General features: G+C 32.4%; 3 protein-coding genes across 4 annotated transcripts in view; all 3 read left to right on the top strand.

The window, feature by feature from the left end:
- The window catches only part of LOC106790368, a 6,280-nt gene extending 4,292 nt beyond the window's left edge, over positions 1-1,988 (top strand). Inside the window, exons 15-21 of the mRNA XM_014755192.1 lie at positions 92-179; positions 255-331; positions 471-605; positions 800-940; positions 1,058-1,255; positions 1,356-1,552; positions 1,866-1,988. Coding sequence (XP_014610678.1) covers positions 92-179; positions 255-331; positions 471-605; positions 800-940; positions 1,058-1,255; positions 1,356-1,552; positions 1,866-1,908 — 879 coding nt within the window. The 3' untranslated portion in view covers positions 1,909-1,988. The remainder of the gene's footprint in view (positions 1-91; positions 180-254; positions 332-470; positions 606-799; positions 941-1,057; positions 1,256-1,355; positions 1,553-1,865) is intronic.
- Positions 1,989-3,368: 1,380 nt separating this feature from the next.
- The window catches only part of LOC106790375 (transcription factor CP2-like protein 1), a 21,787-nt gene continuing 10,660 nt past the window's right edge, over positions 3,369-14,495 (top strand). For both annotated transcript variants that reach the window (XM_014755200.1, XM_014755198.1), the window contains exons 1-4: positions 3,369-3,821; positions 7,724-10,207; positions 10,296-10,578; positions 12,096-12,237. In XM_014755200.1, the coding sequence (XP_014610686.1) occupies positions 10,064-10,207; positions 10,296-10,578; positions 12,096-12,237 (569 nt within the window). In that variant the 5' untranslated portion in view covers positions 3,369-3,821; positions 7,724-10,063. The remainder of the gene's footprint in view (positions 3,822-7,723; positions 10,208-10,295; positions 10,579-12,095; positions 12,238-14,495) is intronic.
- LOC106790377 (probable inactive tRNA-specific adenosine deaminase-like protein 3) lies at positions 4,810-7,705 on the top strand. The gene is made up of 2 exons (XM_014755205.1): positions 4,810-5,029; positions 5,181-7,705. The coding sequence occupies exon 2, from the start codon at positions 5,202-5,204 to the stop codon at positions 6,429-6,431; it is 1,230 nt and encodes a 409-aa protein (XP_014610691.1). The 5' UTR covers positions 4,810-5,029; positions 5,181-5,201; the 3' UTR covers positions 6,432-7,705.

Below are 14,495 nucleotides of genomic sequence, written 5' to 3'. Positions count from 1 at the left end.
ATATGTATTAATTATATTAATAATATATATATACAATTATTATATATATTCATATATATTATATTAATTAAAAAAAAATGATTTGTTCAAGTCTTTTCCAAGAGGCCAAACAAAGTCCTGGGATTGCGGCAAATTACCGCAAAATAAATGTAAAAATCGTTATGGAAATCTTATAGCATGTAAGTAGGTAATATTTAAAATCATTTTTAGCGGTTTCAATAAAAACATTTAATTATATATATATATATACGTAGATGACGAAACACGTGTGGTATTGAAGAAACTCGAGGATGACCCTTTCTCCGATTACATCAACGCCAATTACATCAAGGTAAAAGAGAATGATTTCATTAAAAAAAAAAAAAAAAAAAAACGATTATTCTCATCGTAGAAACTTGTAATTGATGATAGAATTTTATTTACTTTCAAATGTTACATTGGGGATGGTGGTGGGGGGAAACAAACAATAGGGTTACAAAAAGGAAAAACGTTACATAGCTACACAAGGACCGAAAAAAAACACGATTGTAGATTTTTGGCGTATGATCTGGCAAGAAAATGTCTTCGTTATTTGTATGCTAACTAATCTAATTGAAAATGGAAAGGTTGGTTGTTCTCAAACAAGGTTACGACAATTTTTTGTTGATTTTAATGGAACCAAAAGTTCGCTCGTTTATTGCGTTAAAATATTATTTCGAAACTATAAAAAATATACTTAAACAAGCACAAAAAAATGCACGAACTTTTGTTTCTAATCCTAATAAAATTGTTGCGTTAAGTTTAACATCGTTTCTCATAGATCAAGTGTGAACAATATTGGCCGGATATTGGTAAAAAGAAGAAATACGGTGACATTATGGTTTTTAATTCAACTCACAACATTTTCGCTGACTATACTTTTAGAATTTTACACGTAACGTGTAATGACGAAACCCGTAAGGTAAATTGAATCTTCGATTAGGATCAAATTAAATGCATAAACTTTTTTCCAATGATAAATTTAATTTGTAAAGATCATTTTCTATGTTGTTTTAAAAATCGTATTTTCAAAATCCAGATCGAACATTTGCATTACACAGCATGGCCAGATCATGGTGTACCGATTTACATACATTCCGTTGGAACTTTTTTAAAAATAATATTAGCTAAAAAAATTGGAAACGGACCAATGGTAGTTCATTGTAGCGCTGGTATTGGTAGATCCGGTACAATCATTTTATGCGACATTTGTTTGAGACGTGCAGCGGCCGAAGGGGTAAGTCCAAAAAAAAAACAAAACAAAAAAGAAGAATAATTACAAAAATTATTAAACATTTCTGATGATAGGATCGATTTTTACTTTTCTTTTTTTATAGGTCGTCAACGTTTTTTCGGAAATGCAATCGATCAGAAATGAAAGAGCCAATATGGTAGACAATAAGCAACAATATTTGTTCGTTCATTTAGTTTTAATAGATTGTTTACTCTCTTTACCAACTTCTTTACCTTGCAACGATGCATTGCCAACAAAAATCAAAGATTTGAAGAAACAATTAGAAATACAATTTCGAAGGTGTATATAAATATATATATATATAATATATAATAATTAATTATATATTATAAATAAATTTATATATAAAAAATTGGGTATACTTTTGTAGATTAAAAGATACCGCATGGCAAATAGAAGTCCTTAAGCCACCCGTTTCACAAACTTCCTTGTCGGAATCTAATCTAGCTAAGAATAGATATCCAGAATTAGTATCAAGTTAGATTATTATTTTCAACGAATAATTATTTCGATATATATATATATATCTTTATGTTTAACACACACGATATAATTATTAACGTATTATTATTATTGTTCGTATAATTTTTAGATACAATAAATCAAGTATTTTTAAAAAGATATCCAGTGGATGACGAGGAAAGTGATTACATAGCTGCAATTTACGTGAATGGATTCAAAGAACAAAATCAATATTTATCGAGTCAATTACCAATGCCATCGACATTCGGTGATTTTTGGAGAATGATTGCCGAATTGAAAATTGAACTCATCGTTGTTTTACAACCACCTGATCCCGATGATCCCGTTAGTAATAACATTACTAATTCAAACTAATTATATTACTTTTAAAATAACATTACAAATTTAAATTGAACATGTAATAACGTAAAACTTGATCTACCCTTTTTTCAGACTTGTTGTCCCTTGATACCAACTAGCAACGAATTTAAACCAACACCTTATATAAATGTAATATCTAAAGAACTTTCGGAAACGGAATATTACATGTCTAATAAATTGACGCTTATCGATAACTCAGAGGTAATTGATATCAGTGAAAAGGATTGGTGTTATTAGGATGGAATCTAAAATTCGTGCATTTATTGTGTTGTTCCTTTTTCTTTTATTTTTTATTTAGAAAACTACGAGAGAACAACCAGTTACGATATTAACTTGCACACAATGGGAAGCTGGGAAAAATAAGGATCCACCATCTGTTATAACTTTGGTTACATTGTGGCAAGCAGCAGGTCGTATTGCTAGAATCAATAGTCCTACAGCAGTTTTATGCCAGTACGATTTGTTTAGATCTTATTTCATCATTTTTTCTTCCCTACTAAATAAATATAGAAAAGATTTAATAGGTATATGTATATATATATTATTTTTTAGCGACGGTGTAACAGGTTGCGGTATTTATTTGGCAATGAGTTTTCTTTTAGAAAGAATGGCCCTAGAAAGGGAATGCGATATTTGTTTAGCAATTAGAACGGTAAGACAATTCAGACCGGATTTCGTTCGATCTATCGTAAGTATGATAAATATCTTCCTAAAAAATCTATTTATGTACATATATATATATATATATCTGTGGAATATCAATGGAAAATGTTTCTCTTACAGAAAGACATGGAATATTTGTACGATGCGGCATTAGCGTTTATAGAATATTTCGAAACGTATGCTAACTTTTCTTGAAAATTTAATATTAAAATTAAATAGAGGATTACCATTAGTTTTATATATACATTTACAGTGCATATGCAAGTGAAATATTTAATTTAAAACAAAAGATCGTACGAACTTTTAGGGTTCAATTTAACAATACAAATAAATATAAAAACCATGCAACGTATATGTATATTTAATTTGAATCGTTGCGTTTAACAAGACACCTGGTCGACGTAGTCGAACGTAAGGAAAAATGAAAGTAAAATAAAATAGGAGAAAGGGATAGAATTAGTAAAAAGAGATAGAAATAGAGAGAGATAAAGAGAGATAGTGATAGAAGAAGTTCCTCCTCACCCCCCACCCCAACAAAGCTCTAACCTACCTACAAACATCATGTCGAGTTTTCAAATTTAGTCACTAGAGTGCGTTCCGATCGTAAGTACGATAAACCGTAAGCTCTTGGAAAAAGATAGGCGTAAAGTAGACGTTCCTTAAACGCATCATACTGCAAGGAATCCCTTAACGTTGCATCCAGTGCAACGCGATTCGAATCGTGATTGGTGCCTTTGTTTTTTCCCCCTAGTGTGCACAAGAAGTATTCTTTTTACCAAGGACGACGGGCCATTGTTGTGTCTCCTTCCGTTCATCGTCGTAATCGTTCTGTGTTTCGGATTATTTTTTGGTTGTATTGGTTATAAGTATCATTGTCGTCGGTTGTTGCTCGTGAAAAAAAAAGTAAAAAAAGAGAGAATAATTATTCTTTCTCTCTCGTTTTTCCTCATAAGAGAAATTCAAGATCACCATAAAGCTACAGACACGCAACAAGGGACCCAATTAAGGAGGATCATCATTCGTGTTACGCGAATACTAACAAGTAAGTATATTATTTTCTCTTTTACGTGGATACACACAATAATTCCTGCACTTACAAAGTTGGGATTTGCCAATCGTGAATAGAAGAATTATTCAGTGACATTGTTGGATTATTAAAACTATGTATTCTACTTACTTACAATTGGATTCGTGAACGTACGAAGATTAGGTTGACACGCGGTTAGTTTCAAGGCCAGCAGACGTGGACATATTGGCCGCGTTAACTCGTTGTACTATTGAATTTCTTCGATTATTATATTCGTCAATTATTCTAACAGATCGTATCTACGGATAGGTTACTTCTCGTGTAAAGTTAGATATTTTATTATTTATCTTCGATAAATCGATTCGATTAAATAATTAATAGGAAATATAATGGAAACAAACCTGCATTATTTGGATTTTGTGCTTGGCATGTCGCGCGAAACCGCTTGTTGTTCCCTTTTTCGTTATATAAGAAGCACGCTTCACGAATGTGCCATAACTCGGCCATCTTGAATGACGTCAATCGTGGCGCTTAATTTAAATGTATATAATATATGCACGTCAAGCATCGATTCTGATCGTACGGAAACTTCTTTCTTATTGTTTTTTCACGTTATCGTTGTCTTAACGATTATTAATTAATAATTCGATCGCGAAAAAATGTACCTTTGTATTTCGTTCGAAATGAATTATAGTCATTAATTTTGTTCATAAGGAAATAATTAATTTCACGTGTCTCACATTAAAATCACTTGGAACGAATCATCGCGATAATTAACATCTTCTTTTTTTTTTTTTATAAATCTAACGTTGGATCATAAGATTTTCTACTGACGAATTAATTATCGTGCTAAAAATAAAGAAACGATATCCAGTTTATACATTTTGCGTGAATTTAAAAGAAAAAAAAAGTATTATCCATCGTAAATTATTTCGCGAGTAAGAAAGAGAAAACCCATATTTTCTTCTTAACACGAGCTATACGACGTTACAACAGAATTATACTTAACTCCGACAATCGATCCGACCATGGCCTAAGTTGACAGCAATTTAAAATCGTTTCGACTTGTTTCAAACACGAAGATATGCTCGGATTAGAGATTTTTTCTCGCAAACCGATCATCCTGGATTATCCTTTATATTTCTTTGCCAATCATTTATCTAGTTTCCATCTTATCATACGTACAACGTATTTGTACTGATAATTATAACAATATATTAATTGTAAGTCACACAAAAAAATATAAAACATTAATCATATCCTGATTTATTAATATCATATTAATGAAATATAATTGTTAACTATGTATATTTATAAACGATGGACAAAAATATGAAACTTCTTACGAAAAATCAAGACAAAGCGTATTTTCAGGGGGAAAATATAAAAAAAAAAATGTCGAATACCACGGCAAGGAGTAGCAAGGAGTGCAGGATGGAATTGGTCAGAAGAACCTGGACACCTAAACCAATTCTAGATCCAGAAATAACGAAAGATCTTCCCATGATCGATGCTTACGTTGGTATCCTGAAGGAAAAGAAGAATATTGCAACAGCTATTAAAAGCATATCAACTATTCTGCCATATTTCGATCACTTGAAACGTTGCTCGGCCAATAAAATTCTTCTGGCACCCGTGAGATCATTCGATTTAAATGACGATAATATTATATCGAATCAAGATAGATTGAAGTCATTTCTAAAAGATAACAAATTTGATCTGTCTATTTTAGAAGATGATTTGCGAGTTATCAAAGTTCCAGGAACCAGTGGAAAATCAAAAACGCAGGCCGCACGTGCATCAAAGATTTGGCCGTTGAGATTTCATCCTGATCCTTTTCTCGAGGCTATTATTGATGGTTCGATTTTCAACGAGGATCAATTAGAAGGAATAGAAAAGTATATGAGCGTTGCTATAACTGCAGCTAAATTGGAAGCTATTGGTAATGATAGTTGCAATGGTAGCGCGGTAATAGTAGATCCTGAGAACGATGGTAGAATACTTGCTATAGCTGCATCAAAAATTGATCAACATCCTATGTGGCATGCGTCTATGTTGGCCATAGATTTGGTAGCTAAATTACACGGCGGTGGTGCTTGGAAATTATATTCAAATAATGATATTATTGAATTACCTGATGATAAAAATAACGATGATAATTTTGATAAAAGAATGAAAATAATCAAAAGAAAATACGAGGAACACGCACCGCTTTGTTATCCGAAAACATTGTTGTCCAACGTAAGAATTCCAAATGTTGAATCTTTCGATGCTAAATGGAAATTACAAGGTCGACGAAATAACGGTTCTAAAAAGGCAAACTCTAACGTGAATATAAATTCGAAGGAAAAATCTGGTCCGTATTTATGTACCGGGTGTTGGGTGTTTTTACTGATGGAACCGTGCCCGATGTGTGCAATGGCATTACTTCATTCCAGAGTAGGAAAAATATTTTACGGCGTGTCTAACGATAAAACAGGTGTTTTAGGATCCAATGGGATTTTACACGCGGTTCCAGGACTTAATCATAGATATCAAGTTTGGAGTGGAATATTAGAAGAAACTTGTAAAGAGGTGTCCAAAGAAATTCAACTTAAAAACGTCGAATCAATTATTCAAATTTGAATGACAATATTTTTCGATTAACGTTTCATGTATAATAAATCATGATCTTTCGGATAAAGGATTTATTCAAACACAACGGTTAAACATTCAATCCATCTTACGACCAGTTTATTATAACAAGTGCAAATGAATGATAGCTTAAAAAGAAAAACGTGTTTTATGCACAATCGCGTTCAGATCAATAATATGAAAGTGACCTTGGTGTATTTGTATAATTTACAATAATTTTTTTATCGAACCCTCTACTCCTATTTCCTTCTTCTTCTTCTTCATCTTATTTAGATGAATGCGGTATATGCATATACGATGATGTATTCCATGAACATTTGTGTGCTTGCTTCCTTATACAATGAAGCTTTGTATTTCCACGATTATACAGAAATTCTTATTTCTCTATTGTGTTTAGATTCGTTTCGTCTATATATCACCAACTTTGCATACCTTGTTAAATAATAAAGTAACGAACGTGTCGAAGAAACACAAGTTAAATCATTTTTCTTACGCCTTTCCATATGTTATTACTTATTTTCGCTATAGTAACATCATAAACGTGGAACGATACGATGCAGCAGTAATGCTATTACGTGAGATGCAACTGAAATTAAATCCTAGAAATGTTTGTGGTAGTGTTGGTGATCGGGGAGACAGGGGGTAAGGGGAAAGGGGAAAAAAAGAAACATAAATGATGAAAAATCAACAGGATAAACTAAACAGATTATTTTTTAATCATAATTAATATTAATTTATTCGTCATTTCGCGTTGAAAATCATATTCTCTCTTGAATATTATTATAATTTTATTAACAAAAGATCATCCCAGCGAGGAGTAATCTTTATTATGCATTCGTACAAACACGCTACTAACAATATATTTATTCCACGAACATTTTATTCTTCGTATAAGCGAATAGCGTATATGTACATACGTAGAGGGAAACGATGACCCTACGAATTGACTTCAATCAGTGAAAAACTTGAGATACACTAGACGTTTATGGGAGTCGAATCGTTAACGATTCACCGGAGACGTGTTGGAATAAGGCAAATTTTGTTTTGCTATAAGAAAAAAGAAAGAGGGGACGGAAAATTTGCGAAAAAAAAATTTCGTCCGATAAAATAGTTACCATTGTTTTTCATTGATAAATCTATATTATTATCTCTCGCGTGTTGTTACATATAAAATAAATGAAATTTTATTAAATAACGTTGTTTACTATTCCTGATGATAGGATGGGGTTGGGATTTCGCAATTAATTAATACGACCGAATGAATTTGTTTCTTTCTGTTACAGATATTGTCGTCATCTTGTTGAAAGGATTTTCATGAAAATTCTAAAGAAAAAGGGGAGGGAAGGAAACGAATATCGAAGAAATTTAAAAAAGGAATTAAAGAAGTGGGAGATCTTAACAAGCCTATATAACTTTTCATTCTCGATATCAGAGATAACGTTACGAGAAAATAATTAATCTGCATAGCAAACAAACGACGTTTCGCACATATATTCCTCTATCTTTCTCTTTGATTTTTTTCTCATACTATTTGTCATAGTCATCAGTAGAAGTAGTAGCAGCAACAGCAGTAACAACAGCATTAGCAAACAGGTACCAGTGAAACGATACGGATTTGCAAAAGGAAAATATAATAAAATAAAAGAATAATTAAACCGAACAAGTTGAAATACGCGGAGGACTTCCATAATATATAGAACAGAGTCGTATTTTGCTCATCAACACTGAGTGATTCCAATTGACGATCGTCTCGACCCTCGGGCTCTCGTCTTATTGGTCAGCCTTTTAATACGTTACGTTACCATTGGAGATCTGTTCTTTTCGAACAAACGAACGAACAAACGACGACGGTTACAACACTCATTCGAAAACTCTCCTCGTAGACAGTATCATCAGAATCGTTCATCAAATCTAAGTGATCGATATCATTCTTATTTCTATCTATAAAAAAAGAAACAAGAAAAAGGATTTATCTTTTAAGTATTTCTAAAAAAATACGAAGTTATATTAGTGACAAAATTAAATCAACAAAATTCTGTTGACTGTGTTGTCTGCTGTTGTTGTCACCTAAATACCAATAATAATAATAATAATAATAATAATATCGACTGAATGGCTATCTACTGGCTCCTGCTTTTTGAAAGACTTTGATAGTTTTTTTTTTTATATAATATAAAAGGACAACAAAGAAATAATAATAATTTAAAGAAAGGAAAGAAAATCCGAAAGAAAATTCTCAACTTGCTACGTGAAGAAGAAAATAGGATCTTATTATTATCAATCGTAATTTGTGGAAAGGATTGATCTGACGAGTGTCAGTGGGGTGGTGTCGTCAAAAAAATACGGGAGAACATTTTTTCGATCCCATTTCGAGAGAGACAGAAAAAAAGAGATAGTTTCCATTGGTTTTGGTTGTTTTTCTCGTCACCGTAATGGAGCGAAGAATTTTGAAAATGTGGTGATAACGTGAGGAGGCCTTTGACAAACAAGACACTATCCAATGTGTGAGCAATAGTCGTTAGATAAAACTAAAAAAAAAAAAAAAGAATAAAAAGAAGAAGAAGAACTATATAATAGGAACTATCGTCGTTTGTCTTCTTTTTGTCGGAGATATTATTCTTGCAAGATTAATCATAATAATAATAAAGATAATAATCAAAGAGTAAAATAAAAAAAAAAGAAAAAGAAAAAAAGATAAAGAGGAATATAAAAAAGAAAAGAAAAGAAAAAGAAAAATAAATCTGTGTTAATACTGCGTGAATAATAATAAAACAAAGATTATAGATAAAATAAAAGGAAATACAAATTGAAGAGAAGACAAGAGAAAAGAACAGAAAAAGAAAACCCAAAAATAGATAAAAAAGAACTTAAGCAGAAACAAGATGCATTGCACCCAAGGTGTGGCAATGGTATTCGAAGACGCGTTCGTCGTCTTTTCACGTTTTTTGTCGCTCAAGTCGCGGGGCTGCGCACTTTTGGAAACACATCGGCAGCGTGAGACAACCGGCATCAAGAAATTGTACAACAGCTTCTTCGTGATGTTCTAAGGGAAAGTTATTAATTTTCTTGAAAATATAATAATACTCGTAGCACACACAAACATCAACAAATTCACCATCACCACCATCACCACCATTAAAAGTTTTTCAAGTTTGTCGGGTGATGCGTTTTCGTTCGCTTCCAAAGGAGTGTCCTAAGACCCGGAGGAAGAAAAAAAATCAAAGATACTCGAAATGATAAACGAAAGTTAAATGAAATACTCGATGTAATTAAAGTTGTAAGTAACTTTTGATCGAACGTAAAAAGACAGGAAAGAAATAGAGAGATGCGACTTGGATTAATAATCGCAAACACTATATCAAAATTCATCTTCCTGGCCCCTCACCCCTCGTTCGCAATAAATATCTTTATGATAATAATCGATTATGTTGATTAAAATAAAATACAACAAGACCACCAACGGATTTATGCATTTTCTTCCGACTTAAGTCTTATTATTATTATTATTATTCTTCATTCAACTAAGTTTATTATATATCCTAGAGGATAAGCTAGATAAAATCTGAAATCCCCGGGTTACATTATCACAGTAGCATTGATTTAATAATCCCTGAGACTGCTTAATGGAGCTCCAAATCATAATGGATGGCGGTACGGAAACCCTGAACGAAGCCATGTGGTTTACCGGTACTCCATCACCGTCTTACGAACAATTATCATCGCCTAATCACCCAAATAGATGCGATGGAGGAATCGTTGCTCAACAAGTAAGTTAACAATATCAAAATATTTTCTCTAAAAATGTTAATTTTCTTAATTTGATAAATCTATCATCATTTTATTATTTGTTATTAGACATCAGTCGGTTATAATGATTCACGGGATACCACATTGTGGCAAGATAAGCAAAACGCGATGAAAAATTGTTCGGATGAGGGTGATCAAATAGACTCGAACAACGTAACACCACGTCGTCACGTGACATCGTCTTCCGAGCAAACTAACAATCGTCCATCTCAGCATAACAATTTAAAACGTCGAGCTGCTGTTGCTGTTGCTGCTGGTGCTACCGAGGAGTCTGCTGTTGCTGGTGTACAGCACGTTTCTGAGCTCGATAGGAAACATGCTAGAAGAGACGGTCAGTAGTATGCTTAGAAAAGATTATATTAGATTTTTATTCTATTTAGAATGAAATCACCTGTATTGGGGCTTTATTGTACACCTCCTTCTCCTCATCCTCCTCTTCTTCCTTGAGCCTCATCAAACGGCTCAACATTGTTGAAGCATTTACGATGATGCTATCTTCCACAGGTCAATTATCAATTTACCGAATGACGATGACTACGACTACGTCTTAGCGTCATAACGTTCCAGTAATTCTACTCGCATCTACAAATTTACCGACGAGCAGACGCTAACGTGTTGCATATGTATGCATGGATGTATGTATGTTGTACGTATGTATGTGGGAACGTTTATCGACGTATCCTCGTATCTTGTATGTGTATATATCTGTGTGTGTGTTTGTATACGTATATACAAGTAATATACGTCAAATCTCGTTTCGCATAATGGAAATTGGCATCTTCCTCCCCAACGCAATGTGCGATGCAACGCGATGAAACGAGGACGAAACATCTTCCTAAAAATCCTCGCGAATAGGATCATCGATTTTTATATACAATAAGAATAATTCTATTTCCTTTAGAAAATGAGATTACATTATTTCTCTTATTAATTAATGTTCCATACAATAGCTTCGAATCATTCGTCATTATCTTTAAGTTGTTATAGATACATCATCTTAAAGGTCGTGGCCAAACGACCCCAATTGCATTGTCGTAGCAACAGTCGATATGTTATATTCATTTCTTTGCATTATAATAGTTAATCGAGTTATCTGGTATATCCCAAATACAGGATACGTATGAGTTCCAGTTAAAATTAGCAAAAACTTATGCGAAATTGAATAAATGTGTAACGTGTTAGTATAACTGTTAGTCAATGCACGAAGTTTTAGTCTCTTTGAACATTGTTGGAAAAGTATCGCAATACTTTTTAGTATAAATCCGACGCCTTTTCGCCCACGTGGTCAAGTCGTAATGATAACTCTTGCTTCGAGTACATAGTGTATCGAACAGATTAGTTCACTGTTGAAACGAGAAAGAGAAAATCCAACGGGCAGTGTATATTTTCTATACGTGATATAATTTCTTCTTAAAAAAAAAGGGCTTAGAAATAATAAGTAAAATCAAATACATTATTTTGGTGGTGTTGTCGTTATTGTTGTTGTTGTTGTTATATTATTATCTTGCTATACGCGGTGTCAAGTAGAATGAAGTGGAGTGAAGTTGAAAGATCAAGGGTGCCGTATTTCGAAAGTCGACGTTATTCCCCGATAACATTAAAAAACAGACGACGTTATCCCCCCACTCAAGATATCAAAGAGAGAATCGGTCCGATGCATCATCAATATCATGCCTCTAATTGTGATAATAATATTCAAATCGGTATGATTAGTGTTAGAATATTTGGACAGATGCTAGTTAACTGTTTCATTTATATTATCAGTGATCACTCTTTTTTATTTTCCCTTAACATATTATTTGGGTTGAAAATAGACTAAAATATTCAAATAATTGTTTCTATTCGTAGGATCTATCGGAAGCAATGGTTCCGGTCAAGGTTGGTCCACACAGGTGGAAGAACTCGCAGAACATCTGGCTGACTTTGATGGATCATTATCCGCACTTGCTGCTTCGGATCTGGCTACTGCTGTTGCCTCCTATAACATGAGGTAATCTCATCTAACTTTTCAAAACGTTTCAAATGTAATATTGATAAGATTATTTGATAAAAGAATTGAAAACTCGTGTAATCGTTTCTTCTGCAGTCGATATGTTACAGACGATGGGTGGGTAGGTAATACTATAGGTCGATAATGTAGTTTTCTGACATAAAATCAAGGTAGAATAGGATCTCGATCGTACCGTGTGCACAGAGAGGACGTCAAAACTAGCTTTTAACATGAAATCCGGTTTAATCCAGACGCAGTCGTTGGCATTACGTCGTACCGGCGACACACTCACCAAAATTTTAATCAGGATACTGCAGATATTATCGGAATGAGTATATTATCATTTTATAGACAATCGAGCGTACGAGTATAAAGATAAACGAATTCATTTGTACGATCACAAACGAATGGGGGGTATATATATATATATATATATTTACTATAATAAGATATTTATATATTACGTTGAAGACACGTGGAAAATCATTTTTATTTCTTTTTTTTTTTCTTTTGTTAACAAATAAAACGTGTTTTGTATGCATATATATATATATTTAAATGCATATGCACTTTATATACGTTTCTTATTAACACTTAATAAAAATCATTTGATTAAATTTTGTATATATAATTTTGAAAAATATTTACGTACGAAAAAATGAAACTCGAATAAAAAAATTCACGTATAACTTTCGTTATTTAAACAAATCATAAATCGTCTGAGTATACAAAAACAAAAGAGAAAGAGAGAAATAGAACGAGTGTAAGAAAGAAACTGTGTGCGGTGTATAGTATACGAAACAAGAACTGTCAGTGAGATCAGCTGATTTGATGATAGAAGAGAAGTGCACGTGGAAATATAACATTTTCAAACGTTTCAATTATTTCGATAATATTCGATAATAATATATCGATTTATTATTAGCTGTCTGTCGCGTATTTTTTTTAATGACACAAATAATTATCATCTTCTTATAAACTTTCCTGAAAACATTATATGTGTATATGTGCGCGTGTGAGTGTTTCTGATTACAAAATGATGATCTCGTGAAAGAAACTACTATTAAAAGTGCAAACAAAAAAGGTCTAATCAATTGGAAATATTTGTTCATATAAATACGATAATAATCAATCAATCGAGAAAGATAAGATAAAACGAGAATTCGTTTTAACTGTTTAAGGGTGGGGTGGGGGGTGGGATAGGATGCATCAGTATATAAAAAGTGGGTAAGTAATGGAAACAAAAAGAATTGATTCGTTTGTTGTAATTCATTTCAGATCAAAATTATCATCGAGAAACTCATGAACTTTTGTTTTTAATAATAAATTTGACTCGTTTTCACATTTTGATTTTTATTATACTTAAATATGAATTCTGTTCTGTTTTACTCAATCCCATTTATTCAAGCAATGTTTGTAAGTCATTAAAAAATAATGAACAAAATTATCCTGTAAATCTAGCGCGTTTAAGGACCCCACACGGGGTGGGGGAGGGAAATAAATTTTCTTATTTTTGTACCTGAATTCTTAAATTTATTTATCGTCGTTTCGTTAGTATTGTTTGCGAAGAAACTTTTACAGGGTTGGTGATACCAAAGACGGTAAAACACACCGGTGAACTAGTGCGTTCCAGTTTTGACTGACCTTACTGATTCCAGTTTTTATCACATCGATTCCTTTCTCTCTCTCTCTCTCTTTTTCTTTCTGATTTTGTTATTGACAATGCTTTTTTTTTTATCTACACATTCTATCGAACTAAGTATAAAAACGTTGAAAGAATTTTAATTGAGAAATTTTCTAAGGTAACTCACTTAAATCAAGTTTATTTCCATTTACGATGTGAGTAAACGCGAAAGGAATTAAATTAAATTTAAAAAAAAGAAATAAAGAGAGAAAGGGGTGGGGGAATAGATTTACGATCATTAATCGGTAGTTAAAGTCATTTATAAAAACATATTTAAAATAATCGTTAATTTTTTGTTAGAATGATTTTTAATCCCCGTCATTATCGACTTTCGACTTCGCACCTTGTTCTTATTTTTCGGTCACGTGACTGCAAATACGCGTTCCTCGTATTTCTTTTAATTATGTTCATTACTTCTTCTTCTTCTTCTTCTTCTATATAAGAGATAAAAGAAAAGAAAAAAATGATAAATAGAAAAATATTTTTAATTACTAAGTTTAATTCTTAGGGATGTTTTTTTTTGGACAGGTTTTAATTAGATGAACAATCTATTAATCAGTTGAACGTTTCGTCC

Source organism: Polistes canadensis, unplaced genomic scaffold (genome assembly GCF_001313835.1).
Source record: "Polistes canadensis isolate GaletaPanama2010 unplaced genomic scaffold, ASM131383v1 scaffold_234, whole genome shotgun sequence".
In the NCBI taxonomy this organism is placed as follows: domain Eukaryota; kingdom Metazoa; phylum Arthropoda; class Insecta; order Hymenoptera; family Vespidae; genus Polistes; species Polistes canadensis.
This window is presented reverse-complemented; position numbering and strand designations above follow the sequence as displayed.

Excerpts from the sequence above, each read along its gene's own strand:
- LOC106790377 (XM_014755205.1), top strand. The coding sequence starts at position 5,202 with ATGTCGAATACCACGGCAAGGAGTAGCAAGGAGTGCAGGATGGAATTG.